Source organism: Hibiscus syriacus, unplaced genomic scaffold, assembly GCF_006381635.1.
Source record: "Hibiscus syriacus cultivar Baekdansim isolate YM2019G1 unplaced genomic scaffold, ASM638163v2 tig00110321_pilon, whole genome shotgun sequence".
NCBI classification, from domain to species: domain Eukaryota; kingdom Viridiplantae; phylum Streptophyta; class Magnoliopsida; order Malvales; family Malvaceae; genus Hibiscus; species Hibiscus syriacus.
In genome coordinates, this window is record NW_024062680.1 from 2,162,128 (window position 1) to 2,189,615 (window position 27,488).

Here is a 27,488-nt window from a genome sequence, read left to right on the forward strand (position 1 = left end):
CCAATAGCATTAAAAGAAAAGAAAAGAAAAAATATTTTAAACGACGACGTATCAAAAACTTCTTCCAGTTTCGTCTTTCACTATGTATTCACCATTATTTTATTAAGTTCCCTCTTAACTTTCCCTCCGATTATTCTCTCTCAGGTTCAGCAATCTCGTTAAACAAGTAAACCATGTCGGCTTCTGAATCAGCTGCGGCAATTCAAAGAAACCAAGTGAGTATTCCTGTATTCAAAGTTCTGTCCTTTATGGGTACCCTTTTGTTTGGTTTCTGATAAAATCTGAAAAATTTTGGATGGAAAACAAGGAAAATATAAATGTGTATTTTCTGGATGTTCTTCTTTAATTGAAAATATTGGTTTTTTTTATTTGGACAATTGATTCTCCTTTAGTGTATTGATGGCTAATTGAAAAGAGAATTCTTGAAATTTGTATTAACTTGATGATTTAGGAACTTTTTTTTCCTTATAATTAGGTTGATCTCTTGGATTTTATTGATTGGTCTGGAGTTGAATGCCTTAATCAAAGCTCCAATCACTCTTTATCTAATGCTCTCAAGCAGGTAACTCTCTTCAACCTGTTCTTGTTTCTCTTAACAATGGCTGGTTTTCGTTCGTTATTGAATTAACTAGGCAGTTAAGCTTAATTTATTGTATGGAAAACTAATGGTTTCAGTTGAAGTTCTTTTTAAACATTGATTTTAGGGTTAATTGATTCTCCATTGTAAATATCATGTATTTACTTTGCTAATTAAGTTGCTTTTGTGGGGGAGTTTATGATCATGAAGTCATTCTATTTTATTCTCATCAATTAGGGTTATAGAGAAGATGAAGGTTTGAATCTAGAGAGTGATGTCGATGAACAACTTCTGATTTTATCCCTTTCACTCAAGTCATTAAACTACATTCTATTGTAGTCATGGGATCCGAAGAGGACGGTAATGTTTGTTTATATCTTTACCTTCCCATAAATCTTAAATGCAATCACACAGAAGCAAAGTTCTATTGGCTTGTTTCAAGTTGTACTCAGTATTTGAACATGAAGATGTTGTGGATTGGGAAATAAGAAGAAGAAATTATCGAAGAAGTGGGATTTTAGAAGAAGAAGAAGAAGGAAGATTACAGAAAATGATTTCTCATTCATTCAATTCATGAGCAAAAGATGACTACAACAAGTATTTTATTTAGTTACAAAAATAGTACTGAGAATCTAATTCTTGCCAGCTGGCATTTTTGCTAACAGACTTGCTTTTGTATCATTTCCCTGTTTAGCCTTCATTTGGGCCAATCGATCTGGGCCGCTCCATTGTGCTTCTGGCCTGCTCCCTCTCATCAGGTAACATAATCATCTGTCCCTCTTCCATTTTAATTCACAATTCACATTTTTTAATCCCTAACCCTCGAGCCTCCATCCCCAAATCCTCCCCTCTCTCGTCCATTCCCAATCTCTTCCCTCCTCGCCGTTCTTCTTCTCTTCCAACCATAACAATACTCACCCCACGAGAAGATCCTTGTCCCCAAGGATCAAATCCAGGAAACTGAGATTTAAAACCGTATAGTCTTTCCCATGTGTCATTCGATTCATCAAGATTCTCCCATCGAACCAAAAGCTGAGTGACTGGTTTGCTGTGTCTATTCACTATACGTTTAGCCAAAATCTTTAGAGGTTTAACTCTGAAATGTCCTTCATCATCTATTGCAGGAGGGTCCGTTGCAGCAATAGAGGAATCCCCGATAAATTTCTTCAGAAGGCTTACATGAAACACTGGATGAAGTTTTGATGAATCAGGTAAGTGTAATCGATAGGCCACTTCACCTATTTTTTCCAGAACCTTATATGGCCCATAATATTTCGCTGCTAACTTTAGGTTTTTTCGCAGGGCTAATGAAGTCTGTCTGTATGGCTGGAGCTTCAGGTAAACCATATCCCCCACATGAAAAACTCTTTCTGATCTCTTTTTATATGTTTGTTGCTTCATACGGTTGCTGGCTAATTCCAATTGCTGCTTGACCAATTGTCTGATATTCTCTCTGTTTGTCATCATATCTTGCACTGATTGCACTGTAGTTTCTGTGGTCCAAACCATAATAGGTGGTTTGTAACCATACAAAGCCTGAAAAAGTGTAATTTTTAGGGCAGTGTGATAAGTGGTATTATACCACCACTCTGCATGAGACAACCACTTAGCTCATTGCTTAGGCTGATAGAAGCAAAGCCCTCTAAGATATTGTTCTAAACATTGATTAACCCTTTCTGTTTGTCCATCTGTTTTAGGATGATAAGCAGTACTGAAAAGGGTCTTAGTACCCAACTGTTTCATCAGTTCCTTCCAAAATATACTAGTAAAGGTTCTGTCTCTATCAGAAATGGCCACTTTAGGATGGCCATGCAACTTATACACATTATCCAAGTAGATTTTAGCTACCTCTGCTGCAGAATAGGGATGAGATAGTGATAGAAAATGATTGTATTTGGTAAATTTATCCACAATAACCAATATACAGTTTTTCTTAAGTGAAGTAGGTAAACCATCAATGAAATCCATAGTTATGACTTCCCAAGCCTGATTAGGGATAGGCAGTGGTTGTAGTAATCCAGGCTTTGGAATATGTTCCACTTTAATTTGTTGGCAAATCTGACATCTAATAAAAGCAGTAACCATAGACTTAAGATTCGGCCAATAAAAAATTGACCTTATTCTGTAATAGGTAGCTTGTATTCCTGAATGTCCCCCTTGGGGAGAGTCATGCAAAGTCTGTATGATCTTCACTCTAAGGCTTCCATTAGATCCAATATAAACTCTCCCTTCATATCTAAGAACAGCCTTAGACAATTTCCATTTACTGTCAACAGTTGGATTAACAGTTAGAATTGAAATCCAATTCTGAGCTAAAGAGTCATTCTGATAACTGTCTTCAATCTCCTGAACCCAAGTAGGAATTAGGACTGTTGCTCTTATAGTCATACATTGAGCTTGATCCTCCCACCTTCTAGATAAAGCATCAGCAACCACATTTAATTTTCCTTTTCTATACTGAATAGTATAGTCTAACCCCAAAAGCTTTGTTAACCTTTTCTTTTGAATAGTTGTAAATAATGCCTCCATTTTGACACAGCTAAGAGAATAGCAAGATATTCTCTTTCATAAATAGATAGTGTTGAATCTCTAGGGCTTAAAGCTTTACTCAAATAAGCAATTGGTCTTACTTCCTGTGAAAGAACAACCCCAATACCCCCAGAACTAGCATCTGTTTCCAGAAAAAAATTCTTAAAAAAATCAGACAGTGCTAAAACTGGAGCAAAACACATAGCTTTCTTAAGATTTTCAAATATAGTATGAGCAGCAAAATTCCATTGGAAGCCATCCTTCTTTAATAGTAATGTCAATGGTCTGCTAAGAATGCCATAATTTCGAATAAATCTTCTGTAATAACCTGTTAGACCTAGAAACCCTCTGAGAGATTTAAGGGTTTTAGGCTTCGGCCAAGTTTGCATAGCTTCCACCTTACTTGGATCAGTAGACACCCCTGCAGCAGAAATAATATGGCCAAGGTACTCTACCTTGGTCTGTCCAAAAAAACACTTGGACAATTTAGCAAATAATTGGTTCTTTTGCAAAACCTCCAAAACTGACTGTAAATGTTCAACATGATCTTTCATACTGTTGTTGTACACCAAGATATCATCAAAGAAAACTAAAACAAACTTCCTAAGGAAGGAATTAAACAAATCATTCATAAGAGCTTGAAATGTAGCAGGAGCATTAGTAAGACCAAAAGGCATTACCTTAAACTCATAATGGCCTTGATGTGTTCTAAAGGTTGTCTTGTAAATATCTTCAGGTTTAATTCTAATCTGCCAATAACCAGACCTTAGATCAATCTTTGAGAAATAAATTGCCCCATGCAGCTCATCCAATAAATCCTCCATTATAGGAATAGGAAATTTGTCTTTAACAGTCATACTGTTAAGTTGCCTATAATCCACACAAAATCTCCAAGTGTCATCCTTCTTTTTAATAAGAAGGCAGGGAGAGGCAAAGGGACTCCTGCTAGGTTGAATAATAGAAGAAGTTAGCATAATAGCTATTTGTTTCTCAACTTCAGCTTTCTGATTATAAGGAAATCTATAAGGCCTTAGATTAACAGGATTGACATTAGGTTTAAGTGGAATTGCATGGTCATGAGACCTCTGGGGAGGTAGACCAACAGGTTCATCAAAAACTGGTATGTATTTATCCAATAGATGCTGGATTTCAATAGGAATGGAAGAAGAATGCACTGTCATAGTCATTAGGACAATATGACCCATAAGATCAGAATCCCCTGCACTCATTTTAAGTAAGGTAGCTCCTGAAATTTGCTGCAGCTCAGTTGAAGGCTGCTGTCCCCGAATACAAATCCTCTGCCCTCCATGGTCAAAACTCAGAGTTATGTTATTAAAGTCCATTAATATTGGACCGAATAACTTCATCCAATCCACTCCTAAAACCATGTTACTTCCCCCCAACTTAAGCAGTTTGAAATCATGTGTAAATGTATGGCCTTGCATTTGCCATTTCACTTTGTTGCATCTAGCTGAACTGAATAATTGTTGACCATTAGCCACAGTAATAGCCAAAGGATAAGGAGTAGTGATTTGAATACCAGCATCAGCCCAATTAGGAGTCAAAAAACTGTGTACTCCCACTATCTATTAGAATATTCAATGGTCTACTCTGAATAGATCCTTGTATCCTCAATGTGGTATGACCAATAGAACCAGTAATGGCATTCATAGATATTTCTAGTGTTTCTTCCTCTGCTTGTGGGGATTGATCTGAGTCTGTAGAAAAAATTTCTACTGAGGGAGTGTTAACTTCCTCAGTAATCATGTTTAGCTGTCTGTTTTTGCATTGATGCCCTGGAAGGAATTTTTCTCCACATTTAAAACAAAGGTTATTCTGCCTTCTGTACTCAATAAGATTCTGCTTAGGATTTGATGCTGCTGTAGGTTTTGTGTTTACTAGTAATGAAGTTGATTTAGATACAATAATAGGGTTTGGGTAGGGTGGGGGTTTAAAAGAAGGCCTCAACCTTCTGTTCTCAAACTCCACAGACAATTCATAGAGTTTAGCTTGCTTACATGCTTCAGACAAATTCTTAGGATCCAAAGCCTTGACCCTATGCTTAATATCATCCCTGAGTCCACTAATAAAAAGTGACACAAAAAATTCTTTAGTTAAATTAGGATTCTGCAGCAACATATGAGGTTGTAACTCCTCAAATTTCTCTTGATAATCCTCCACAGACCCTTTCTGAGTCAGTTTAGTGAACTCCTCTACAATATCAGAAAAAGATCTGTCACTGAATTTGTGACAAAGATCAGCCTCAAATTCATGCCCATTAACATGGTGTTTTTGCATAATATACCCATCAAACCATATTTCAGCCTTGCCTGTTAAATACATAGTAGCTACCTCTACTCTCTGCTCAACAGGAACACCACAAATGGAAAAGTATTTCAAACATTTTTGAAGCCACCCCCTAAGATTAATCCCCTCAAAAAATGGTAAATCAATTTTAGGTCTATGCCATATTGACCCCGAACTAATAAAAGAACTCCCTGGTCCCCTGTTTTCAGCTTCCATTCCTATAAGAGGTCTATTGTTACTGTTTTCACCCACTTGATTCTCAGGTCTAAAACTATTCTTAAGGGCTAAACAAGCATCAGGCTTGTCTTTCAATATTCCCGGTTCATCAGTTTTATAAGTGAATCTTGATTTATCCTTTACTACAGTCACCAAAACAGGATTTTTCTCTCCATTTTTAGAGTTATCAGGAGTGTTTACCTGATCACCTTCAGACTGCTCTTGTTCTCCATCTCTGCCAGTTAAAATCTTCAAGAGTTTTTCCACATATCCTTGGTTGGTAGCCATTCTAGTCTCCATTGCAGTAATTCTGTTCTCTTGGGCCTCCCACCATTTAGGTGGATTAGAATCATCGTTACCCTTCTTCACCAATGTTGTCAAATCTTCCATCTGTTTCTGTAACCCAGCTAAATCTGCCTCCATACTCTGATTTTTCTTTGTCATGCTCGTGATTTACTTGCCAGAACCGAAGCTCTTGATACCAATTTGTTGTGGATTGGGAAATAAGAAGAAGAAATTATCGAAGAAGTGGGATTTTAGAAGAAGAAGAAGAAGGAAGATTAAAGAAAATGATTTCTCATTCATTCAATTCATGAGCAAAAGATGACTACAACATGTATTTTATTTAGTTACAAAAATAGTACTGATAATCTAATTCCTGCCAGCTGGCATTTTTGCTAACAGACTTGCTTTTGTATCATTTCCCTTTTTAGCCTTCATTTGGGTCAACCGATCTGGGCCGCTCCATTGTGCTTCTGGCCTGCTCCATCTCGGCCTGCTCCCTCTCATCAGGTAACATAATCATCTGTCCCTCTTCCATTTTAATTCCCAATTCACATTTTTTAATCCCTAACCCTCGAGCCTCCATCCCCAAATCCTCCCCTCTCTCGTCCATTCCCAATCTCTTCCCTCCTCGCCGTTCTTCTTCTCTTCCAACCATAACAGAAGATTGTCTTTTCAGGTCCAAAGACGGTGAAACTTTTTGTAAACAGGGAACATATGGGGTTTAGGTAAGGCCAATGGCATTGTTACATTCTCTCAATTTGTTTATCCATTTTAAGAACTTAACATTTCACCGAGAATGTTTCATTTTACTTAATGCAGTAATGTCAGTGACTTTCCTCCAAGTGACACTGCTGTTTTATCCCCTGAGTATCTAAAGGTACATCTTCTTTGTTTGTCTTTCCATTGCCAGGAAATAAGTGTATTTTAAGAAATCATTTTGCATTGATGTATCTCATAATGTTCACTCTCTTTCTTCTTCCTTTCAGGGGAAACCAGTAGTCTTGAAGTATGTCAAGTTTCAGAATGTTCGTAGGTATGTCTATATTTTGCGTACTTGACATGCTCCATTTATTCTTTGTCATAACATTATGTAAAATAGTGTTAATATTACTTTTCTTTACCAGCTTGACAATATTTATTGAATATAATCAGTCAGGTTCAGAAGATTGCTTTATATGGATCAACTTGTGTGTTTTTTTTTAATAATTATAGTTCCTACTTCTCTGCATCCTTTTTTATCATTTACTACAATCAGTACAGCCAGAATTTGTGCGTAAATTATAAGTTCGTAGTTCCTTCTTACCATACAGGGGATATGTTTATTATTTACTTGTTGTTCGGGGCATGAACTTATGTTTTAGTCACTAGTGGACTCATTTTCAAAGTACTGCAATGCATGTTACTTGTTACTAGTAAAGAAAATGGGTAATTCAGTACTGGAGATTTCCAAACTTGAGAGCTAATGAATCAGGAGCTTTCTGGCATTACCTAAAACTAGCAAAGCAAAACAGAGCTTTTGAGCATGGTGTAATTTGTTAATTGTTATCAGAATATGCTCTGCTTTTTTTGCGTGTTAGCAACTAGCTTTGCTTTTCTCTTTGGTCTATATTCAACAACGATCACTTAGAATCCAGGATACCTATCTTCGGGAGGATTTGTTTGCTTCATTGCTTTTGTTGGATATCATTTTAGTTAAGCGGGTTTATATGTTCTTCCATTCAGTACTTGTTCTAGGCTTTGGGTTCTAATCTTGACAGACTTTAGCGAGTTCTCATCTTTGATACGATTTCATGAATGACAGTCTTTACCTTTAGCATTGAAATATGTAGCATCCGGTTTCCCTGATTTAGATTTTATCATAAATGCAACATAGAGTCATTGGCTTGGGGATCAGAACAAAAGAAAAGTTTAATGAACTATTTTCCCCTTATATGGCATTTGCATTTCCTCTCATTGTATACTCATACATGTTTTCAATGCAGGGTGGAAACAACGGACATAAAGGGGTTGAAGAAGATCGAGGATCATTGACCCTGAAAGTAGCTGGAGGAAGAGCAAGAACATGGATGAATCCTTTACTATAAACATTGATTTCCGTTTCTTCTTCTAGTTTGGACTGAATTACTTTGATGAGAAAAATGCAGCACCTGAATTCTGAAGAAAAATGTTATATTTATGAGACAGCATCGGCTTTAAGGTTCATCTGGTTTGGTTGTTGGAAATTTGAGTTCGGGTCATTAAAGATTTGACGGGGAACAAATGTATTGAATAGTGGTGGATCAAATAATTGTACAACTATGGATAGCTGAAAAAAATTACTAGCTAAATTCATATTAATCGTGATTATGAAGAAAATGCTTCCTTTTGTCGTAAACTCGTAGAATTATTATGACACAAAGCAATATACGACTTATATTCTCTGGTTAGCTCTCCCATCTATCTATGAGTATATATATAATCTTATTTAGAATTTAAGAATAATACATATTTTAAAGTTTAAACCTCAAATTTTATGTATCCAGTACAATAGGTTAAGTTACTTCTGGTAAATAAAATCAAGGGTAAATTATGTATTTAGTCACCCAACTATCACTTTGGTTCTGTTTTGGTCACCCATTTTTTTTGTCAAAATCATATTTAATGTTATGTTTTGATCATCCACCGTTAAAAAATAAACAAAATTACTGACATGATAATTTTTTTTTTATTTTTCTAATAATGATATGACGCTATCTTATAGTGATATGTCAATATCGTCATTAATTTTTTAATAGCGGGTGATCAAAATGTAACTTCGTGCATGATTTAAAAAGAAAACAGTTGGTAATAAAAAAGAATCAAAGTGATAATTTATTGACTAACTACGTAGTTTACCCTAAAATTAAACTTGATTATCAAGGTGTGGCCAACATCATTCTGACGAATTCTTCATAATTAACTTGACCATCTCCATCCAAATCTGCTTCTCTAACCATCTGCTCTAACTCTTCATCTGTTAGTTTCTCGCCTATGTTGATCATCACCAGCCTCAGCTGCCATTACGTTATTCAATTCAAATCCATCAATTCCCGTCACAATATTTAAGAAAAATAAATAAAGATAACAGTATGATTATCGTAATACGGCACATTGACCGACCTCATGAGGTGATATATAGCCATCTTCATCTTTGTCAAATACCCTGAAAGCTTCTCTCAGTTCATCTTCTGCTTCTGCTTCCTGTGACCAAACAAGTGATATTTCTTTACCGACGAATTTATTGTTGGGAAAAAGAAAATTATCGTCGGAATACTTCTTTACCGATGGTAAAAAAAACCTTTTCCCTTGTTGAAGATAGAGTAATTAATTACCTTCATTTTCCTTGCTATGAGATTCAAGAATTCCCCGAATTCAATAGTTCCATTGCCATTAGTATCAACTTCATCTATCATGTTTTGGAGCTCTTCTTCTGTTGGATTCTGATCCAATGACTTGAGTGCAATGGCTAGTTCTTCCATGGTTATGCACCCTATAAACACAATTCATTCGGGTTTTGAAAACAAACCGACAATATCACCGTTCATATAACATAAAGAATAAAAATTACCATCACCATCTTTGTCAAAGAGACAGAAGGCTTCTTGGAACTCAGCAATTAGTTCTTCAGACATGATTTCTCCCATGTTTGCTGATTTTAATATTAGGAAATACAAGATCCAGCAAAATTTTAAGAGAAAAATAAAAACTGAAGATTAATGCTTGAACAACAGTCTCAAGTATCAATCTTCTTAAGCTTCCCTTGTTCAAGCCAGTAAAAGAACAAAGCATTTTATAGTAAAAGAACATGGCGTGAAGAATTGTAATAAATGAGCTTTCTGGTAAGATGTCTAGTTTTTCATTAATTTCAATGTTCATTTCTTCCAATTTAGTCTTGTTCATTGTTTTTTGGTTTGAATTCAAATTTCATTTTCCATGAGACTTTTCTCTAGGATTTTGGCCTTGAAGCTGCCTAGTTGACGGTGACTTGTAATTATTTGGCAAATGGTGATATTTTTTTTAATTTTTCAATCAAAATTAAAAAATTATTATATATCCTTAATTAGTATTTAAAAATAATAATAATACATATGACAACATTTTAATTATATTCATCATTAAAATTTTCCATCTTCACCAAGAACTAGTTGGTATAGTGGTTGTGGCACTAGATCCTTAAAGCAAGGTTAGAGTTTTGAATCTTAGTATTTGTGAATAAAGCAAATTGGGTTTGGAGGGTTGTCATCGCATCTGTAGTTATTCAATCAGGATTAGTTGATCGATAGATTGGATACCGATGGTTATACAAAAAAAGTTCATATAATTTTTTTTTTTAAAGTAGTGTTGTGGTATAATTATTAAGTATTTTCATTAACAACTTGTATAACCTAATTTTCTGATTTTAGCATTTGACCACTTCCTAATGTATGTGTTAAAATTTTAAATTTAATGTAACTTTGCCTTTGTTGAATTTAATTTAAATTTAATATAAGTATAAACTATCATGTATTTTTTTTATTTTTTAAACAATTTTTAGTATGAAATTTAATACAATTCGATCCAATCAGAAGTATATTATGTGAAATTAATGTTAATTTTGCTAATTAGATTGACTTATTATTTATAAATAAATTGAAGTTTAATTATAAAAATAAATATTAAAATCTTTTAAAGAAAATTAAAACTCTGCTTGTAAACCTAGTAGTACTAGAATCCAATTGGGCATGTGCCGGACCTAACATGTTAAAAGTTTTGAATTCAATAAATGAATCTAAATACACATAGCTGCTTCTAATTCCAGCAGTCCCCAATTGGACAAGTGCCAAAAAGATTCAAATTGTTTATATTATTATTTGTTCATAATTTTTTTAAGTCAAATGACAATAAACTCATACATAAACTATAGACATAATTATTTGAATTCGATATTTAAAAAAAATAACGCTCATTTTTACTGTTAAGGTGAACGAGTTGAACTAAAAATACTATTAGTTATATTTGCATCTTAATTATTATAAAATACCATATTTTATAATGCATGTGATATTGCGGATTATAGTGAAATTTGAAATCGAATTTGACTGAAATTGCTCCGTACTTGTAGTTTTCCTATACCGTGCACTTGGGGATGGAGTTGGTGGACTTTCATTAATTTTAATTTCATTGCTGTGATAAGCACGGCGTCTCTTAAGACAATTTTAGTTTAAAAAGTCAAATTTGAATCTAATCATCATTATTTTTAGTGGACAATTTATAAATCTTAATTAGATCCCTGTTGACCTAAATTTTACAACAAAAGAAAAAAGTCTCAATAATATTATTCTGTTTACAAATTAATCTTTCTTGATTATATTGGCAATTGCCATAACGTTGATGCCAGGCCCAAGCCGGCAAAGAAAGAGAGAACAAAATGGTCACATCATTTTAAGCTAAACTAATATCTAAACACATATTGAATTGTTTTAATTAATGATAAATGTAAATGTTAGAAAATTCAGGTCTTGATATTTAGTAACATTTATATATATTATCAACGATTAAAAGATTTTTAACATATAATCTCTTGTAGTTAGACATGTAGACACCCATTTTTGACCGGGTTTTATATTTTTATTTTTATTGTATTATTTATTTATTTATTTATTATTATTATTATTTCTTTTATTTTTTGCGGGGCCTATTTCCAACTACTCAACAACCTCCACTACTCCTACAACATTCATAACCACCCATTATCTCCTCAATTACATCTGGGAAGCGGGGAAGCCAAAGCAAAGGATGTGCTTATAAGGTGATATGTCCATGACAGAAGGGGGTTCAAACTGATCATCAACAACAATAATGGGATCCATTCGACCTGCATTTTGGTTTCATTGATCTTACATTGAACTAAACAGTATTTTTCTTCAACCCGATTCCACCACCAACGCTACACGTTTTCCACTTCCAATCAGCGCTTTTTAGAGTCTCAACGTCACCAGTTTCAACAACAAAAACATCAACGGAGAGAAGATTGATAGATGGCTCGACTTTGGGATCCTTGGAACCTGGATTATGTCCATCACTGCTTGCTGAAAACCAAGGAGCCACCGGTTTGAACCAGTAATCGAATTAGCGGACTGACCAAAGACGTTATCTAAGCCAACGCCACGCATTCCTCATCGTCGCTGCCCTTATTCTGTACTGGATCCTTTTCTCTGTTACTAGCTTTCTTGTTAAAATCGTGCAGTTAAACCAGCAACTCGAGGAGCTTAAGAATCTCTATTGAGATAAGTGATGTGAACTTTAGATCTGTTGTATTTGGCCTACTTCTTATTTTATTTTTCAATAATCTTTTGTTTAAATTTCTTCACGGGTTTGTTTGGATGATTTGGAGTGCTTATCTTACAATAATTATATGATGTTATCATTGCATCTATGTTTATCAATTTCTGATTTGATTAAAAAAGAAAGGTAATGTTCACTTCAAATTACTGCTATTTCTCCAATACTGAGAACCACTTATGGAGTTGAGATTTAGGCTTTACTAATTTCCTTCTCTATGGCCCTGCAATATCAATTAGAACAAGTTGATTATCTTCTAGGATTTAACTATGCAAGGCTTGATGATGACCGAATCGACATAATCGAATACTCATCTATAGCTCTCTACATTAGCTGTCCAGAAATTGTTCGATGAAAAGCCTTTGACAGATTTAACGGAGGAAGACGAGGAGATAATTAAATCTGTTGTGGCGGGAACAATTCCTTCGTATTCGTTGGAATCGGAATTAGGTGATTGCAAGAGAGCGGTTGCAGTTAGGCGTGAGTCGTTACAGAGATTAATGGGCAAGTCATTGTCTGGATTGCCCTTGGAGGGGTTCGATTACAAGTCGATTTTGGGTTTCCATTGTGAGATGCCGATCGAGTACTTGCAGATTTCCGAGGGAATTGCTGGGCTGTTGTTGCTTAATGGAGGAGAGTTCTCGGTTCCCATGGCTACCACTGAAGGTTGCTTGGTTGCTAGCACTAACAGGGAAAGTTTGTTTTAAATTAAATTGCAAATGCCTTAGAAAAGGCTCCTGCATGCGTGAGATCAAACAAAAAAATACAATGCTTTTGAACTTTTGGTAAATTCAACATATGGTCCTTCATCTATGAGTTCCTTTTTTATATTTATTTCATTTAGTTTCTAACTTTTTATTTCATTTTTTTTTATTTATTTAATGTTTTTATTTCCTTATTTTAGTATTATTTTTTTTCTTTTCCTTCTTTTCATTTATTTAATATTTATTTATTATTCTTTATTTAACATTTTTGATTTTTTAGGGATATTTTCAATCAATCAAAGGTAATTAATTTGAATCAAACTTTTTAAATTTTTTTTTTAATTTTTAATTTTCGTAATTAAGACAACCGACAAATTAATTGGTACCGAAAGGGCGGTTCAAGGGTGCTAATCCTTCCTTGACCGTAACCGACTCCCGGACCCGATACATTTCTGGTAAAACGCAGATCATGTAAGATGGTGTCCGACCTACCTAAATTTTTTAAAGTGATCGGTGGCGACTCTAACTCCAATCCACATTTTTCAAGTCGAAGACCAATTCCGGGCCCAACCGAAAGACGGTTGCGACAGCTTGGCGAATCCGCTGGGGACAGGTAAGTGAGTCAGGCCGAAATTAATTTTCGGTTGTCTTTTTATGCGAAAATGGTAAATTTAAATTTATTTATTCGATTTCAGTTATTTACCTTTGATTATTTTTCAAATAAATAGTTGTACTAACATTTTTTAATGATTTCAGATTTTTCAAAGTTTTCATCTCAGGCTCTATACCCGAGCTCCAAACCCGTTTTAAGTGGGGGTGAAAGCGACGCCTTCGTGTGAATTTATTCACCGTATGGGCCTAGCAAGTAGCCTTCGGGATTCATATACCTTATGCCTTCGTGTGAATTTATTCTCCGTATGGGCATAAGGGAATGTGTCCTCTCGAGTTTAACTTAGTCCACACAAGCCTGTGATGGGCTTAGGACTAAGGGTTTGGCAAGCCCAAGGGGGCACCGGAAAGGAGAACTCGAGTACCTTTTTAGAACCTAAACCGGGAGAGTGCATGGAATTAGAGCCCACCTCAAGACCTCATTCCAAACCCTAGGATGCTTTGTTTCCTGCTTTATTTTCTGTTCAAAGCATGCGAACTAGACAAATATGCGGTTAGGATTTGTTTGAAATTAGCATGCGGGATAGAGATCATGTCCGGGTAGGAATTAAAGCATGCGGAGTAGATATCATGTGGGGCAGGATTTTTCATTTTTTTTTATTGTTTTGATTTACCTCACTAACCCTTTTATTTTTTGTTAACCCTTTTATTTTTTGTTCTCTTTTATTTTGTGTTCATCGTTTGCATCATTTAAAACGATGTGTTGATCCACCAAAAATGTGTTTGTTAAACATGAATAATTTGTATTAATGGACAAAGGGATTATAATATAAAGAGATAAAAAGCTCAGAAGCCCAGCCGTGGTCAAAGAATACTCGGAGGCAAAAGGTGCAGGGGCAAGACGAGGAAAATGTTACTGACCCGGAGAGTCCTTTCGAAAACTGCGAGATCAAGATGGCGAAACCCTAGCTAAGCTGGAGATCATTATTGATAAATTCTAGAAACAAGTCGATAAACTTTGGGTGGAGGGCTCCGATGGCACTTTCGTTTGGAACAAGCTCGACATAGAGTGAAAGCCGGCGATGCAGTCCTTCGAGACCTTTTGGGGGCAAGCAGCTCGTTATTTGCACATTTTAGCCAAAGGAGCCGGAACGGTTTGACAGGGTATTCAACCGGTGACATACGAAGGTAGAAGACTAGTCAACCTATCAGAAGTTGTTCGGGGTCTATGCCTTCAAAATATTTTTGTCTCTTAAGACGTAACACTTTTGCCCCAATAAGGATTATTTATAATAATAGGTACATTTTTTGGATCAATGCCTTGAACATTTCATGCATCATGCATTCAGACATATTGTGCATTTTGTTATTTTTCTTTACATTCACATTATTTTTCCTTTTTTTACATTCACATTATTTTTCCTTTTTTTACATTCACATGTCTTATCAAAAATGAGAACATTTTGATCCTATCACAAATAAGGAGCTTTACCAATAGTTGTTTGACGCACACGCGGTGTCACCATATCCAGAGAAATCCATGAAGCCCCGTACCCCAGGTAGTATGATGAGAACGCTCATTGCGAAAATCATAGCGGAGTCCCAGGGCGCACTATCGAGAATAACTCCACAATCAAGAGAATCATACATAAAATACGTAACAAGAATCGGATCGACTTCAACAACTTGGGGGCATCCAAGTGAGGAAGACCATTTCAACATTTGAGACATTTTGTTTGAATTTGTTTTTTCATTTTTTCTCAAGTTTTTGTAAGGACTTTTAAATAAATTTATGTTACTTTAAAGATGTTAAACAATGAATCACATTTGCAAACTTGCAATTCTTTGAATATCATCTGAATTAAGAAACTCTGAAATGGTTCAAAGTTACATATCTTTGACGAAGTAACATGATTTAAAACAAGGAATTTGACTTTACCCATAATATACACGCAAACACCGTACCCTGCTCTTGTAATTAACCAATATAACATTTTCCTTTCATAAGGTGCGGACAACATGGGGCATCCTTTTGCATATGACATTATTATACTTTTTATTTAAGACGTTCAGTGATGATAATGATCTTCACAGATGGAATAGTCGAGTAAGTGAATCTAGTTTAGGTCAGTTGCTTGAAAATTGAACTCTAAAGATGAAATTTTTTACTTTCAACAAACACCTAGACTATAACAGGTTCTTCTTGACAATCTTAAGAAATTAAATCCGTAAAACTGAGCTATTCCACTAAGGCAATTGGTTACAGAGGAAACTCGAAAGCCCTGGCTTTATGAATAGATTGTATTCAAACCATGACATTGCTCGAACACTTGGCAATTCGGTGTTTGCTCCACTGCTTTTGTCAGGCCGAAGACTTTGTGATGAGATGAACCCTTCAGTTAAACCTGATAAAAGTGATTATAATGTTAAGCTGTCCCTCTAAAGTAATTGGTTAAACGCCCCAACTTTATGGATTCAGCTAGCTAGATAATGGAAAATTAAATCAAATTTATCTGAGCAAGAAATTTTCGGTAATGTTGGACTAAGGGAGTTAAGGAACACCTGTTATAGTCGACTACACACGAGTACTCAAGAATTTCATTTTTAGACCGATATTTTTCGCACTGCCTTTGTTGGAGGAGCCTACAAAGCTTGAACAAATGAAAGATTTCAGATGACCGAAAATAAAATGTCTAGTAATTGGTCATTCTAGTTGCGTCATTATGTCCGCACCCAAATGAAATGCCAAAGCATATTTCGATATTTAAAAAAATGACATTTTGGGTTACCAAAACCTTAGAAAGGAGGCTAACCTAAAGCCAACTCATCCATTTGAACATTTGTCAAAGATTTGTAACTCTGAAAGCATTAAAAGAGCTCTTGATTCCTTTGATATTTTTTGAACTCACGTTTATAATTTGATTCAATTGCGAACAATATTTTACAACATTTTTATCATGTCTCTCTCCTAAAACAAGAAAAAGGAGAAAAACATTTTCAAGCAGAACAGTCTCAGATATGAAAGGTCTGTAAAGCCAAAGCTCGGGAAGCAAATAGGGCACGATCCATTCCAAGGACCTGATTGACAGACAAAGCACGAGACTCCATCCAGAAGATAACACATAATTCATTCATATTGCATGCATCTTAAACATACTTAGGTGCATCACATTTATCATTTTAGCATACACGTTTTTGCAGCTTTTAGAGTCAAGTTTTGACTTCAGGATGAAGGATACTCGATTCTCAAGCGCCTTCAAAGAAGGATGATGGTTGATTAACTCGGCAGTAAGAAGCTACACCTCAACCGACTTGACATCTTAGAACCAATTTCAGATAGGTTCGAGAACCAGTTCAAAACAAATCCAGTTCGATACAAACTCAACCATGAGCAGTATGTTTCCAGTTAACACTTTCAAGCCAGATTTCAATTCCACGACGAAAGATATCCGGCTCACAAAATTTGGCGAAAGGGGCCATCATTCATTTAAAGGAAATTTACAGCACAACTTAAGTCAAGAAAAGTTGTCATTTAAAGGAAATTTACAGCACAACTTAAGTCAAGAAAAGTTGTCTGTCAACAAACAACTTTCCAATTTCATTCAGAGTCTATTTCAACTTCGCAGCGAAGAAAATTGGACTTCAGACAACGCATGTTCAACTTCACGACGAAGGGACCGCTGGTTGTCAACAAACAACTTCTCAATTTCAGAGCCAATTTCAACTTTACAACGAAGGATATTGGACTCCAGACAACGCAAGTTCAACTTCACGACGAAGGGATCGCTGGTTGTCAATAAACAATTTCAACTTCACAGCGAAGGATATTGGACTCCAGACAACGCAAGTTCAACTTCACGATGAAGGGACCGCTGGTTGTCAATAAACAACTTTCAACTTCACGACGGAGGATATTGGACTCGGAACAATGCTACTTACTTGGATTTCAACTTCACGACGAAAGATATCCAATTTTAGGCTCAACTTCACGACGAAGGGGCCACTTGCGGTTTCAACTTCACGACGAAGGGAATCGTGCACACAAGCATCATCCATCTTTAGATTGGATTTCAACTTCACGACGAATGATATCCAACTCGAGAAGGCTATCTGCCAAAGACCCCCGAGTTCGATTACACTCAGCTTCGAGGGCACATCATTTACAGCATAACTCAAGGCTAGAAGGGTTATCTGTCACCAAAAGACCTTCGAGTTCGACTACGCTCAGCTCCAAGGCACATCATTTGCAGCATAGCTTAAGTCGAGAAGGGCTATCTGCCAAAGACCCCCGAGTTCGATTACACTCAGCTTCGAGGGCATATCATTTACAACATAACTCAAGGCTAGAAGGGTTATCTGTCACCAAAGACCTTCGAGTTCGACTACGTTCAGCTCTAAGGCACATCATTTGCACCATAACTTAGGGCTAGAAGGGTTATCTACCAACCAAGACCTTCGAGTTCGATTACACTCAGCTCAAAGGCACAATATTTGCAGCATAGCTTAAATCGAGAAGAGCTATCTGCCATCCAAAAGACCCTCGAGTTCGATTACACTCAGCTCCGAGGCACATCATTTGCAGCATAGCTTAAGTCGAGAAGGGCTATCTGCCAGCCAAAGACCTGACGAGTTCGATTTTATTCAGCTCGATGACAGCGATGAACTACTTTCTGAAAGAATTTTCAAGCCGAAATCTTTAAACCAAGAAGAAGACAACGATCCAATTCCAGGAAGACCAATCACATTTGAGAATACCAGACAAAAACTGGTTGTCTTTTTCGTCTTTGCCCTATTCTTGTTAACACAAGAATATGCAAAGAGGGGCAGCTGTAGACACCCATTTTTGATCGGGTTTTATATTTTTATTTTTATTGTATTATTTATTTATTTAATTATTTAATTATTATTATTATTATTTCTTTTATTTTTTTGCAGGGCCCATTTCCAACTACTCAACAACCTCCACTACTCCTACAACATTCATAACCACCCATTATCTCCTCAACTCACATCTGGGAAGGGGGGAAGCGAAAGCAAATGATGTGCTTATAAGGTGATATGTCCATGACAGAAGGGGTTCAAACTGATCATCAACAACAATACTGCATTCGACCTGCATTTTGGTTTCATTGATCTTACATTGAACTAAACATCATTTTTCTTCAACCCGATTCCACCACCAACGCTACACGTTTTCCACTTCCAATCAGCGCTTTTTAGAGTCTCAACGTCACCAGTTTCAACAACAAAAACATCAACGGAGAGAAGATTGATAGATGGCTCGACTTTGGGATCCTTGGAACTTGGATTATGTCCATCACTGCTTGCTGAAAACCAAGGAGCCACCGGTTTGAACCAGCAATCGAATTAGCGGATTGACCAAAGACGTTATCTAAGCCAACGCCACGCATTCCTCATCGTTGCTGCCTTTATTCTGTACTGGATCCTTTTCTCTGTTACTAGCTTTCTTGTTAAAATCGTGCAGTTAAACCAGCAACTCGAGGAGCTTAAGAATCGCTATTGAGATAAGTGATGTGAACTTTAGATCTGTTGTATTTGGCCTACTTCTTATTTTATTTTTCAATAATCTTTTGTTTGAATTTCTTCACGGGTTTGTTTGGATGATTTGGAGTGCTTATCTTACAATAATTATATGATGTTATCATTGCATCTATGTTTATCAATTTCTGATTTGATTAAAAAAGAAAGGTAATGTTCACTTCAAATTACTGTTATTTCTCCAATACTAAGAACCACTTATGGAGTTGAGATTTAGGCTTTACTAATTTCCTTCTCCATGGCCCTGCAATATCAATTAGAACAAATTGATTATCTTCTAGGATTTAACTATGCAAGGCTTGATGATGATCGAATCGACATAATCGAATACTCATCTATAGCTCTCTACATTAGCTGTCCAGAAATTGTTCGATGAAAAGCCTTTGACAGATTTAACGGAGGAAGACGAGGAGATAATTAAATCTGTTGTGGCAGGAACAATTCCTTCATATTCGTTGGAATCGGAATTAGGTGATTGCAAGAGAGCGGTTGCAGTTAGGCGTGAGTCGTTACAGAGATTAATGGGCAAGTCATTGTCTGGATTGCCCTTGGAGGGGTTCGATTACAAGTCAATTTTGGGTTTCCATTGTGAGATGCCGATCGAGTACTTGCAGATTTCCGAGGGAATTGCTGGGCTGTTGTTGCTTAATGGAGGAGAGTTCTCGGTTCCCATGACTACCACTGAAGGTTGCTTGGTTGCTAGCACTAACAGGGAAAGTTTGTTTTAAATTAAATTGCAAATGCCTTAGAAAAGGCTCCTGCATGCGTGAGATCAAACAAAAAAATACAATGCTTTTGAACTTTTGGTAAATTCAACATATGGTTCTTCATCTATGGGTTCCTTTTTTATATTTATTTCATTTAGTTTATTACTTTTTATTTCATTTTTTTCTTTTGATTTATTTAATGTTTTTATTTCCTTATTTTAGTATTATTTTTTTTCTTTTCCTTCTTTTCATTTATTTAATATTTATTTATTATTCTTTATTTAACGTTTTTGACTTTTTAGGGATATTTTCAATCAATCAAAGGTAATTAATTTGAATCGAACTTTTTAAATTTTATTTTTAATTTTTAATTTTCGTAATTAAGACAACCGACAAATTAATTGGTACCGAAAGGGCGGTTCAAGGGTGCTAATCCTTCCTTGACCGTAACCGACTCCCGGACCCGATACATTTCTGGTAAAACGCAGATCATGTAAGATGGTGTCTGACCTACCTAAATGTTTTTAAAGTGATCGGTGGCGACTCTAACTCCAATCTATATTTTTCAAGTCGAAGCCCAATTCCGAGCCCAACCGAAAGACGGTTGCGACAAGACCATATTATTAAAATATATATATATATATATATGAGTTCAATATTTTGAATTTTGATGGCGTTTCTTGAACGTACGGCTGTTTTCAGATTCTTGGCAATTTGAATATTATCTTTATCAGTGAGACGTTTGGACATGTACTGAAAGATCATTCAAAGATAAGCCAATTACTAGCCTGCATGGCCGGCCTCAAGGACTAGTATCGGTGCAAGTAAACCAAACAACACATGCACAAGCATACAAGACAGCTATAAACACATTTAAGGTGTTCTCAATTTGGACTTCATTTTAGTTAACATAATTTCCTCATTCGTTGATTTCCATGGCGCTGCCTTCGAACCTTATACCGGACGAAGCTAGCCCGGAGTGGCTGAACAAAGGCGACAACGCATGGCAGCTAACAGCGGCAACCCTTGTGGGTCTCCAAAGCATCCCGGGCCTTGTGATCCTCTATGGAAGCATGGTGCAAAGGAAATGGGCTATAAACTCGGCTTTCATGGCGTTTTACGCCTTTGCAATGGTTATTGTATGTTGGGTCGGGTGGGGTTTTCGCATGTCATTCGGGGACAAACTAGTCTTCTTCTTAGGAAAACCCGCCGTCGCATTAGACGAGAAGTTCTTGCTGGATAGGGCATTGCTCCTGTACTTTCCGACCGCGACGATGGTGTTCTTTCAGTCGGTTTTCGCAGCGATCACGGTGATTTTGATCGCCGGATCGCTTCTCGGGAGAATGAACTTTCGTGCATGGATAATTTTCGTGCCATTATGGCTTACGTTTTCGTATACGGTTGCAGCTTTCAGCATATGGTGTCCTCAAGGATGGTTGGCAAAGCTAGGCGTAATCGATTTCGCTGGCGGATTCGTTATTCACCTTTCGGCTGGAGTTGCAGGTTTTACTGCAGCATTCTGGGTAACCACTAATCACCATACTCAAACCCTGGTGTGAATCTGATACGAGTAGTATATTCATTTTAAGTCACCATTTGTTTCAGGTTGGTCCAAGGGCTGAAAAAGACAGGCGAAATAGTCCTCCAAATAATGTGATTCTGATGCTCGCCGGTGCTGGATTGCTTTGGATGGGGTGGAGCGGGTTCAACGGCGGAGCTCCATTTGTTGCAAGCACTATTTCAAGTCTGGCCATCCTTAACACTCACGTTTGCACCGCCACAAGCCTCTTGACTTGGCTCCTCCTCGACTATTTCTTCTTCGGGAAACCCTCTGTACTCGGCGCCATTCAAGGGATGATCACCGGCCTCGTTTGCATCACTCCGGCAGCAGGTGTGGTTCATTGCTGGGCAGCTATTATAATGGGAATAGTATCAGGAAGTGTTCCATGGTACACAATGATGATTCTTCATAACAAAGTTAATCTACTGAGGTCGATCGACGATCCCATCGCCATATTCCACACCCACGCCGTCGCAGGCGGCCTCGGCGGCATCCTTACGGGCTTCTTCGCCGTGCCAAAGCTTTGTCGCCTTTTCTACATGGTGACGGACTGGGAAAAATACCTTGGTCTCGTTTATGGCCTGCAAAATGGTCGGACATCTGCTGGTTTTAAGCAAATGGGGATTCAAATTGCAGCCATGGCATTCGTGATCGTGTTCAATGTTGTTATGACGAGCATTATTTGTTGGTTCGTTGGGTTAATTGTTCCACTGAGATTGTCGGATGAAGAACTGGAAGACGGCGACGATGCCGTCCACGGCGAGCAAGCCTTTGCTTTGTGGCACGATAGAGAGAGGCTTCTCAGTTCTAAGCATAACAATAAAGTGTATGATACTGATGAGTTGTCCTTTGTAGAATCTAAACCAGGTAAAGTTGAATTGGTGTGAAGAAATGTTTATGTTTTTCTAAATGTATTTATATCCGGTATTTATGTTCTATATATGTTAGCATATAAAATAATATATAAATAAAAATGAATATGATACTGTTACACTGCCCATTGAAATTATATAGCACGATTTATTAAATATTTAGTATAATACTATATGATTGATTTTATTTTAATTATATAATTATTACTGTAATAATATATTTTTTATAATGATAACCGAATTTCATTAATAAAGATAATATAACAAACTATAATTATAATGTATCTAAGTATAGAAAGAAGAGCAAAGACAATAGTCTTAAAAAAATTCATACATATTAAACTCAAACATATGAAGTAAAACAAAATTTTCTCTTGAGAATGACGTTTAACATCAAAAAGAACACAATAACCTTCATAAAATTTATTTATATTTATAGAGCGAGATGCTTTACGAAGTGATAAAAGAGTGGTAGGCGAACCAAATTATATGGCAGGTTGCTTTGCTACATAATTTTAATTATATCAGCAAACAACCTTTTACCAAATAGAGGATGTGATTATACATGATCATTGATAAATCAATCTTAAAACAAATGTCATGAGGAACTTTGTACGAGCACCAAAACGATCACAAATGTATGTGAAAAATATACCAAAAGTCATAAGAAACGTGCTACAAGTTAGAGAAAAATGTGTTATAAGAGCAAAGATTTTTATTCAAAATTGAAAAAAAAAATCAAAACAAGAGAAAACAAATGACATAGTATATAAAAACAAGATAAATAATAATTACCAACTATCAACCATTAATATTAAAATTGATGTTGATGTCGACTAAACAAAAATCAAAGAGAAATAAAAATTTGAATAAAAAATAGAGAAAATATTGAGAATAATAATTTAAATGTTATGGGTTTTATCACATTTATAAATCATAAGTAGTACTAAATAAAATAAAGGCTAACTATACAGTTAGTCACCCAATTTTCATAAATTTTAATTTTAGTCACCAAAAATAAAAAAGCAAATTGAGCTACGCTATTAGAGATGCTTTTTATTTTAATTGTTCTAATTATATTTATTTTTATTTTAATTACTCATTAAATTTATAAATTTTATTTTCATTTTTATCACTCATTTTATACTTTATTGTCATTTTGATCGCATATGTTAAATATATAACTTGATGGTTCATCCTAAAATAAATTAAATACAATAAAAATATACTCCACTAATTAGACTGTTCTCAACAACCAAAAGTACAATGCAGATAAAAACATAGGTAAAAGAAATGAACTTATCCTAGTTACTTCCCATCCTTACACGGGACACGCTCCTTGTTATCTTTCTTCTTTGGTATTTTCTTTGCTGAAACAAAAACCTCATCATCTCCATATTCCTATAAAACTTAAATTATTGAAAACAAATAAAAGCTCTTCGAATTCAAAGAGCTTGGCTGGTAATACCATGGAGATTACTTCCATAACACTTTCTCTTTCAAGAACCCCAGCAGCAGCAACTTCACTTCCCTTTTCTTCTTCCCAATCCAATTTCATCACCACCAATAACACCATTTCTTTGTTGAGCAGAGCAAAATCACAGACCAAATCTGTTTCCTTTGTCGTTGGTCGACCAATGAGGAAGACAACAGCTGAGCCTGCTAAAAAGGGTCTCACTTGCAATGCTTTGTTTGGTCTTGGTGTGCCGGAACTTGTCGTTATTGCTGGAGTGGCGGCTCTTTTGTTTGGACCGAAGCAGTTGCCTGAAGTTGGGAAGACTATTGGGAGAACTGTCAAGAATTTTCAACAGGTTTGTAAATTTCCTTATCTGGGTTTTGATTCATATGTAAAATGACGAAGAATTTGAATCCCTTTGTTGGTTCAAAAATGCTTCTTTTGTTATTTGATTGTTGTCAAAATTGAGGCTTTCGTATTTCCACTGAGAAATTTTAGGAGAAAAATGAAGGATTACTAATTCGATGTAGCGTTGCTTACGTTCTACATTGTTGATAAGACTGGATCCAATAACCCTTAAATTTTGCAGGCTGCAAAGGAGTTCGAAACCGAGCTGAAAAAGGATCCTGAGTCTCTAACAGAGCAATCCGAGGAGAATTCCACAGCTGTTAGTGAAGAGAAGATTCCGGATCTTGAGGTCTCTAGCTCTAAGGAAAGTGTATGAGTTCACAAACCATCATTTAGTCCATAAAATTCCTGAACTCGCATGTCCGTTGTATCGATGAACATTGAACAGATAATTTTGGATGTAGATTGGTCATGTTAGTGATTGTTTAATTAAATGGTTTGACAATCTTTCAATACATCCGTTTCAAGTCCAAAGGGAAAAAAGAATTACAAATGTGGATTTGATTCATATCATACATGGGAGAAGATGAAAAGGAAAACCTTGTTATGAACTTCAAGTGTTTTCCTTTGTACAAATTCCATAAGGAAAAACATGGCAAACTATACATGAAAATATGTTTTCTTTTTCTTTTTTTAGGTTATGCCTTAGAAAAAAATCCTCGGATGAATCTTCTTTGTTGCTTAATCAACAAAGGAGAAAAAAATTGGGATCCAAATTTCTTCTCTGGATAGCCTAAGTTAAAAGCATTTGATCTTCTTTCTTCATGAGTTTTTGTTTCCATATTTTCATACAACACAACCCAAGCCTCTTGCTTCTGATCCTTTCATGATCCTCAGCTTTTTACAAGAATTGGTGAACATTCTGCATTTCAAACAACAAAATTAGATATTCGAATTCGAATATCTGTAATTCGAACAAATAAAGAAAGGAGAAAAAGAACTTACTCCCATGGTACATCTCCAACCAACATCCAATCACCATATTTATCTTCATAAGTAGGCACAAATTCTGATCCATTATATCCTTCCCTCTCTGAATATTCACCTGATGATAAAAAACAAACAAACAAAAAGCCCTTTTTTTAAAAAAATATATGATATTTACCAAAAGAAATTATTATATAAGTTTAAAAAACGATGCTTACCAGCTTTGAACTTGAACATGTCTTCCAATGCCTTAAGCAATTCTGTGTATCCTTTAAACACCTTCAAATCTATCTTTCTAAGATAAGGGGCTCCATCCATGCTCACTTTCACATAAATCCCACTAGGTTCAGCCTCGCTTTTCTTTGGTTGCAGATTGTTTTTTCTGTAAGATCTGATTGGTGGCCACCCTACAACCTGTGCCCTGCAATATTATTGTGATCAGTAAACCATTAATCAATGAACAGGGAAAAAACACATGGAATCTCTCGTTTTTGATCCCAAAAAAGATTTGCTTATTTGGTGTGTGGAGTAGTTTCTTGGTCACAGTTCTTGGAAGCTGTGGCATTACTAGACATAGATTCTTCAGGCAAGGCTCTTTTGTTGCTCCGGGGAGTTGCCGACATTTGGTTCTTAGCTGACTCGTCAGAGGTGCCCGGTAAGCCTAGTCGGAGCTCGGTCGCCTCGAGGTTAAGATCTTTCTCAGATGCCATACCTTAATTCCTCTGTGTTTTTGAATATGATTTGAGAGAGAACATATGCGCCTTCTGAAAATTCAATGGTATCTTTATAGATGGAATGTTATGGTAATAAAGGTAAAGGACGCTGTTTACAAAATAATAATAATAATAAAGGTTAAAATAATTAACAAAATGTGCCAAATTCTGGTTTTGCTCCCTCTATTGCAATTGATATTGGAATTGGTCAGTATACTTTAATTTGACATAATTTAATCTTTTATATTTATAAAATTATAAAAACAATTAGTCAAAATAATTAATATCACTGATTATTCTAATTAAAATATTTACATGATTTTTTTCTTAAAAATAAAATATCCCTTTCATCACAAAAATGTTGTAATTCGAGTTTTTAAGAAAAAATCATGTTTTTATTTCAATAAGAGAACATTAGCATAACTAATCACTTGAATTAAATGATAACGTTATAGAAGTAGATGGATCAACCTATTTCAAATTAAATTTTAGCAATAAATCTTGAATTTGAATATAACAGAGGGACCATGATATAAATTTACCTAAAAATAATGAATTAAATGTAATACATTTAAAGTATGACTGATTTCATATCCCTTAAATATTATAATGATAATCAAAATAGGATTTAATCGCCGTGATTGTCTTAAATAAATTTAATTTTACACAACAAAAATTTATTTGAATATGATAAAAAATATTGAATTTGTAAAATAATTAATAATTTTTAAGTTTATTTTAAAAAGACAAACTGGTATAATTGAAAGAGTAGTAAATATCAAAATTAAACTATAGAACTCAAAGTGGCCTAGCACTTTGATTTGAAGTAATATCCATGGCTCTTCATTTTTATCCTTCTTAATTATTCTTTTTTAAAAATAGAGGATGGAAATTTTGATATGGCTGTCCGTGGGTTGTAAGGGTGGAACTGTTTATGTTTTTAGTCTCTAAATAATTATGTGTTTTAACTATCCATTATGAATTTTGATTATAGTTTTGTGATAAATATATTTTTAGTCCCTAAATGGAGTACGGGAGGAGTCTTGCATTCTCTTTAATTTTTATCCAAAAAAACGATACAAATCTTTATAAAATTAAATATCACATATCTTTAATTATTTTTTTGTTGAACTTAAATATTTTAGAGATATTTCTACATTACAGGATTAAAAAAAATTAAAAGTGAACATGTATATGTTAATAACATAACTTTTATACGTGACTAACATAAATAAATTTTCAATATAGGTACAATTAATTAATTAATTAATTAATTAAAAAATACGAATTTAAGTAGTTCAGTAATATGATGAATTATAGGATTTGATATTTGTTTCGTTTCCTATGGTAATTAAGGACGTGAAAGGGCAGCGACAACCAATACAAAAAGTTGCAATGGTTGATTGTCGTCTTCAATATGAAACTCTTGATGAATGCATGGTAATAAAAGCGTTGCTTTGATGCATGCAGGGGCACACGAGCGTGTCGCTGTTTGAATAGTGACGACGGTCGACATTAACAAGTAATCTTTGCTCAACAACTTGGAGCTTTTCATTGAATGGGAAGAAGAACAAATTAATTGTTGGTGACATGTTTACGAACCCCCTTTATTTTCTCCTCCTACTTTCTGGCTGGGAAACGGGGTCTCCTCCATCCCATCCCCCACTCTTTGCCAGCTTTCTTCCTCTAACACCAATTTGGGTCCCTTGAAAACCACCA

General features: G+C 35.5%; 6 protein-coding genes and 1 pseudogene across 7 annotated transcripts; 5 read left to right on the forward strand and 2 right to left on the reverse strand.

The window, feature by feature from the left end:
* The first annotated feature begins 114 nt into the window (after positions 1-114).
* Positions 115-8,108, forward strand: LOC120117756 (annotated as a pseudogene).
* On the reverse strand, positions 337-25,833 carry LOC120117754 (auxin-induced protein 22D-like). 2 transcript variants are annotated; one of them, XM_039137988.1, is made up of 5 exons: positions 25,573-25,833; positions 25,275-25,477; positions 25,075-25,174; positions 24,913-24,991; positions 337-367 (listed from the first exon to the last, which is right to left on the reverse strand). In XM_039137988.1, the coding sequence occupies exons 1-4, from the start codon at positions 25,764-25,766 to the stop codon at positions 24,916-24,918; spliced, it is 573 nt and encodes a 190-aa protein (XP_038993919.1). In that variant the 5' UTR covers positions 25,767-25,833; the 3' UTR covers positions 337-367; positions 24,913-24,915. The 2 variants fall into 2 exon arrangements, with proteins under 2 accessions (XP_038993919.1, XP_038993918.1); XM_039137987.1 differs by lacking the exon at positions 337-367 and having other exon boundaries at positions 24,814-24,991; positions 25,573-25,819.
* On the reverse strand, positions 8,775-9,600 carry LOC120117758 (neo-calmodulin-like). The gene is made up of 4 exons (XM_039137990.1): positions 9,501-9,600; positions 9,265-9,422; positions 9,053-9,133; positions 8,775-8,946 (listed from the first exon to the last, which is right to left on the reverse strand). Exons 1-4 carry the CDS (start codon positions 9,574-9,576, stop codon positions 8,809-8,811), a joined length of 453 nt encoding a protein of 150 aa, XP_038993921.1. The 5' UTR covers positions 9,577-9,600; the 3' UTR covers positions 8,775-8,808.
* Positions 12,471-12,960, forward strand: LOC120117841 (3-hydroxy-3-methylglutaryl-coenzyme A reductase 2-like). Its single transcript, XM_039138034.1, has 2 exons — positions 12,471-12,497; positions 12,595-12,960. Exons 1-2 carry the CDS (start codon positions 12,471-12,473, stop codon positions 12,958-12,960), a joined length of 393 nt encoding a protein of 130 aa, XP_038993965.1.
* On the forward strand, positions 18,843-19,853 carry LOC120117842 (3-hydroxy-3-methylglutaryl-coenzyme A reductase 2-like). Its single transcript, XM_039138036.1, has 2 exons — positions 18,843-18,914; positions 19,467-19,853. Exons 1-2 carry the CDS (start codon positions 18,843-18,845, stop codon positions 19,851-19,853), a joined length of 459 nt encoding a protein of 152 aa, XP_038993967.1.
* LOC120117752 (ammonium transporter 2 member 4-like) lies at positions 20,728-22,300 on the forward strand. The gene is made up of 2 exons (XM_039137985.1): positions 20,728-21,355; positions 21,438-22,300. Exons 1-2 carry the CDS (start codon positions 20,768-20,770, stop codon positions 22,278-22,280), a joined length of 1,431 nt encoding a protein of 476 aa, XP_038993916.1. The 5' UTR covers positions 20,728-20,767; the 3' UTR covers positions 22,281-22,300.
* LOC120117757 (sec-independent protein translocase protein TATA, chloroplastic-like) lies at positions 23,670-24,583 on the forward strand. The gene is made up of 2 exons (XM_039137989.1): positions 23,670-24,076; positions 24,311-24,583. Exons 1-2 carry the CDS (start codon positions 23,735-23,737, stop codon positions 24,443-24,445), a joined length of 477 nt encoding a protein of 158 aa, XP_038993920.1. The 5' UTR covers positions 23,670-23,734; the 3' UTR covers positions 24,446-24,583.
* Positions 25,834-27,488: the final 1,655 nt, after the last annotated feature.

What these genes read in the sequence shown, in the direction of transcription:
- LOC120117758 (XM_039137990.1), bottom strand. Translation starts at nt 9,576, where the DNA reads ATGGGAGAAATCATGTCTGAAGAACTAATTGCTGAGTTCCAAGAAGCC. An exon ending in TCATAGCAAGGAAAATGAAG is followed by an intron (nt 9,134 to 9,264) that starts GTAATTAATTAC and finishes GTTTGGTCACAG; the next exon opens with GAAGCAGAAGCAGAAGATGA. An exon ending in GCTATATATCACCTCATGAG is followed by an intron (nt 8,947 to 9,052) that starts GTCGGTCAATGT and finishes ACGTAATGGCAG; the next exon opens with CTGAGGCTGGTGATGATCAA.
- LOC120117841 (XM_039138034.1), top strand. Translation starts at nt 12,471, where the DNA reads ATGGCCCTGCAATATCAATTAGAACAA. An exon ending in TGCAATATCAATTAGAACAA is followed by an intron (nt 12,498 to 12,594) that starts GTTGATTATCTT and finishes TTAGCTGTCCAG; the next exon opens with AAATTGTTCGATGAAAAGCC.
- LOC120117842 (XM_039138036.1), top strand. Translation starts at nt 18,843, where the DNA reads ATGGCTCGACTTTGGGATCCTTGGAACTTGGATTATGTCCATCACTGC. An exon ending in TGAAAACCAAGGAGCCACCG is followed by an intron (nt 18,915 to 19,466) that starts GTTTGAACCAGC and finishes ACTCATCTATAG; the next exon opens with CTCTCTACATTAGCTGTCCA.
- LOC120117752 (XM_039137985.1), top strand. Translation starts at nt 20,768, where the DNA reads ATGGCGCTGCCTTCGAACCTTATACCGGACGAAGCTAGCCCGGAGTGG. An exon ending in GTTTTACTGCAGCATTCTGG is followed by an intron (nt 21,356 to 21,437) that starts GTAACCACTAAT and finishes CATTTGTTTCAG; the next exon opens with GTTGGTCCAAGGGCTGAAAA.
- LOC120117757 (XM_039137989.1), top strand. Translation starts at nt 23,735, where the DNA reads ATGGAGATTACTTCCATAACACTTTCTCTTTCAAGAACCCCAGCAGCA. An exon ending in CTGTCAAGAATTTTCAACAG is followed by an intron (nt 24,077 to 24,310) that starts GTTTGTAAATTT and finishes TAAATTTTGCAG; the next exon opens with GCTGCAAAGGAGTTCGAAAC.
- LOC120117754 (XM_039137988.1), bottom strand. Translation starts at nt 25,766, where the DNA reads ATGGCATCTGAGAAAGATCTTAACCTCGAGGCGACCGAGCTCCGACTA. An exon ending in GAAACTACTCCACACACCAA is followed by an intron (nt 25,478 to 25,572) that starts ATAAGCAAATCT and finishes ATAATATTGCAG; the next exon opens with GGCACAGGTTGTAGGGTGGC. An exon ending in GTTGGAGATGTACCATGGGA is followed by an intron (nt 24,992 to 25,074) that starts GTAAGTTCTTTT and finishes TTTGAAATGCAG; the next exon opens with AATGTTCACCAATTCTTGTA.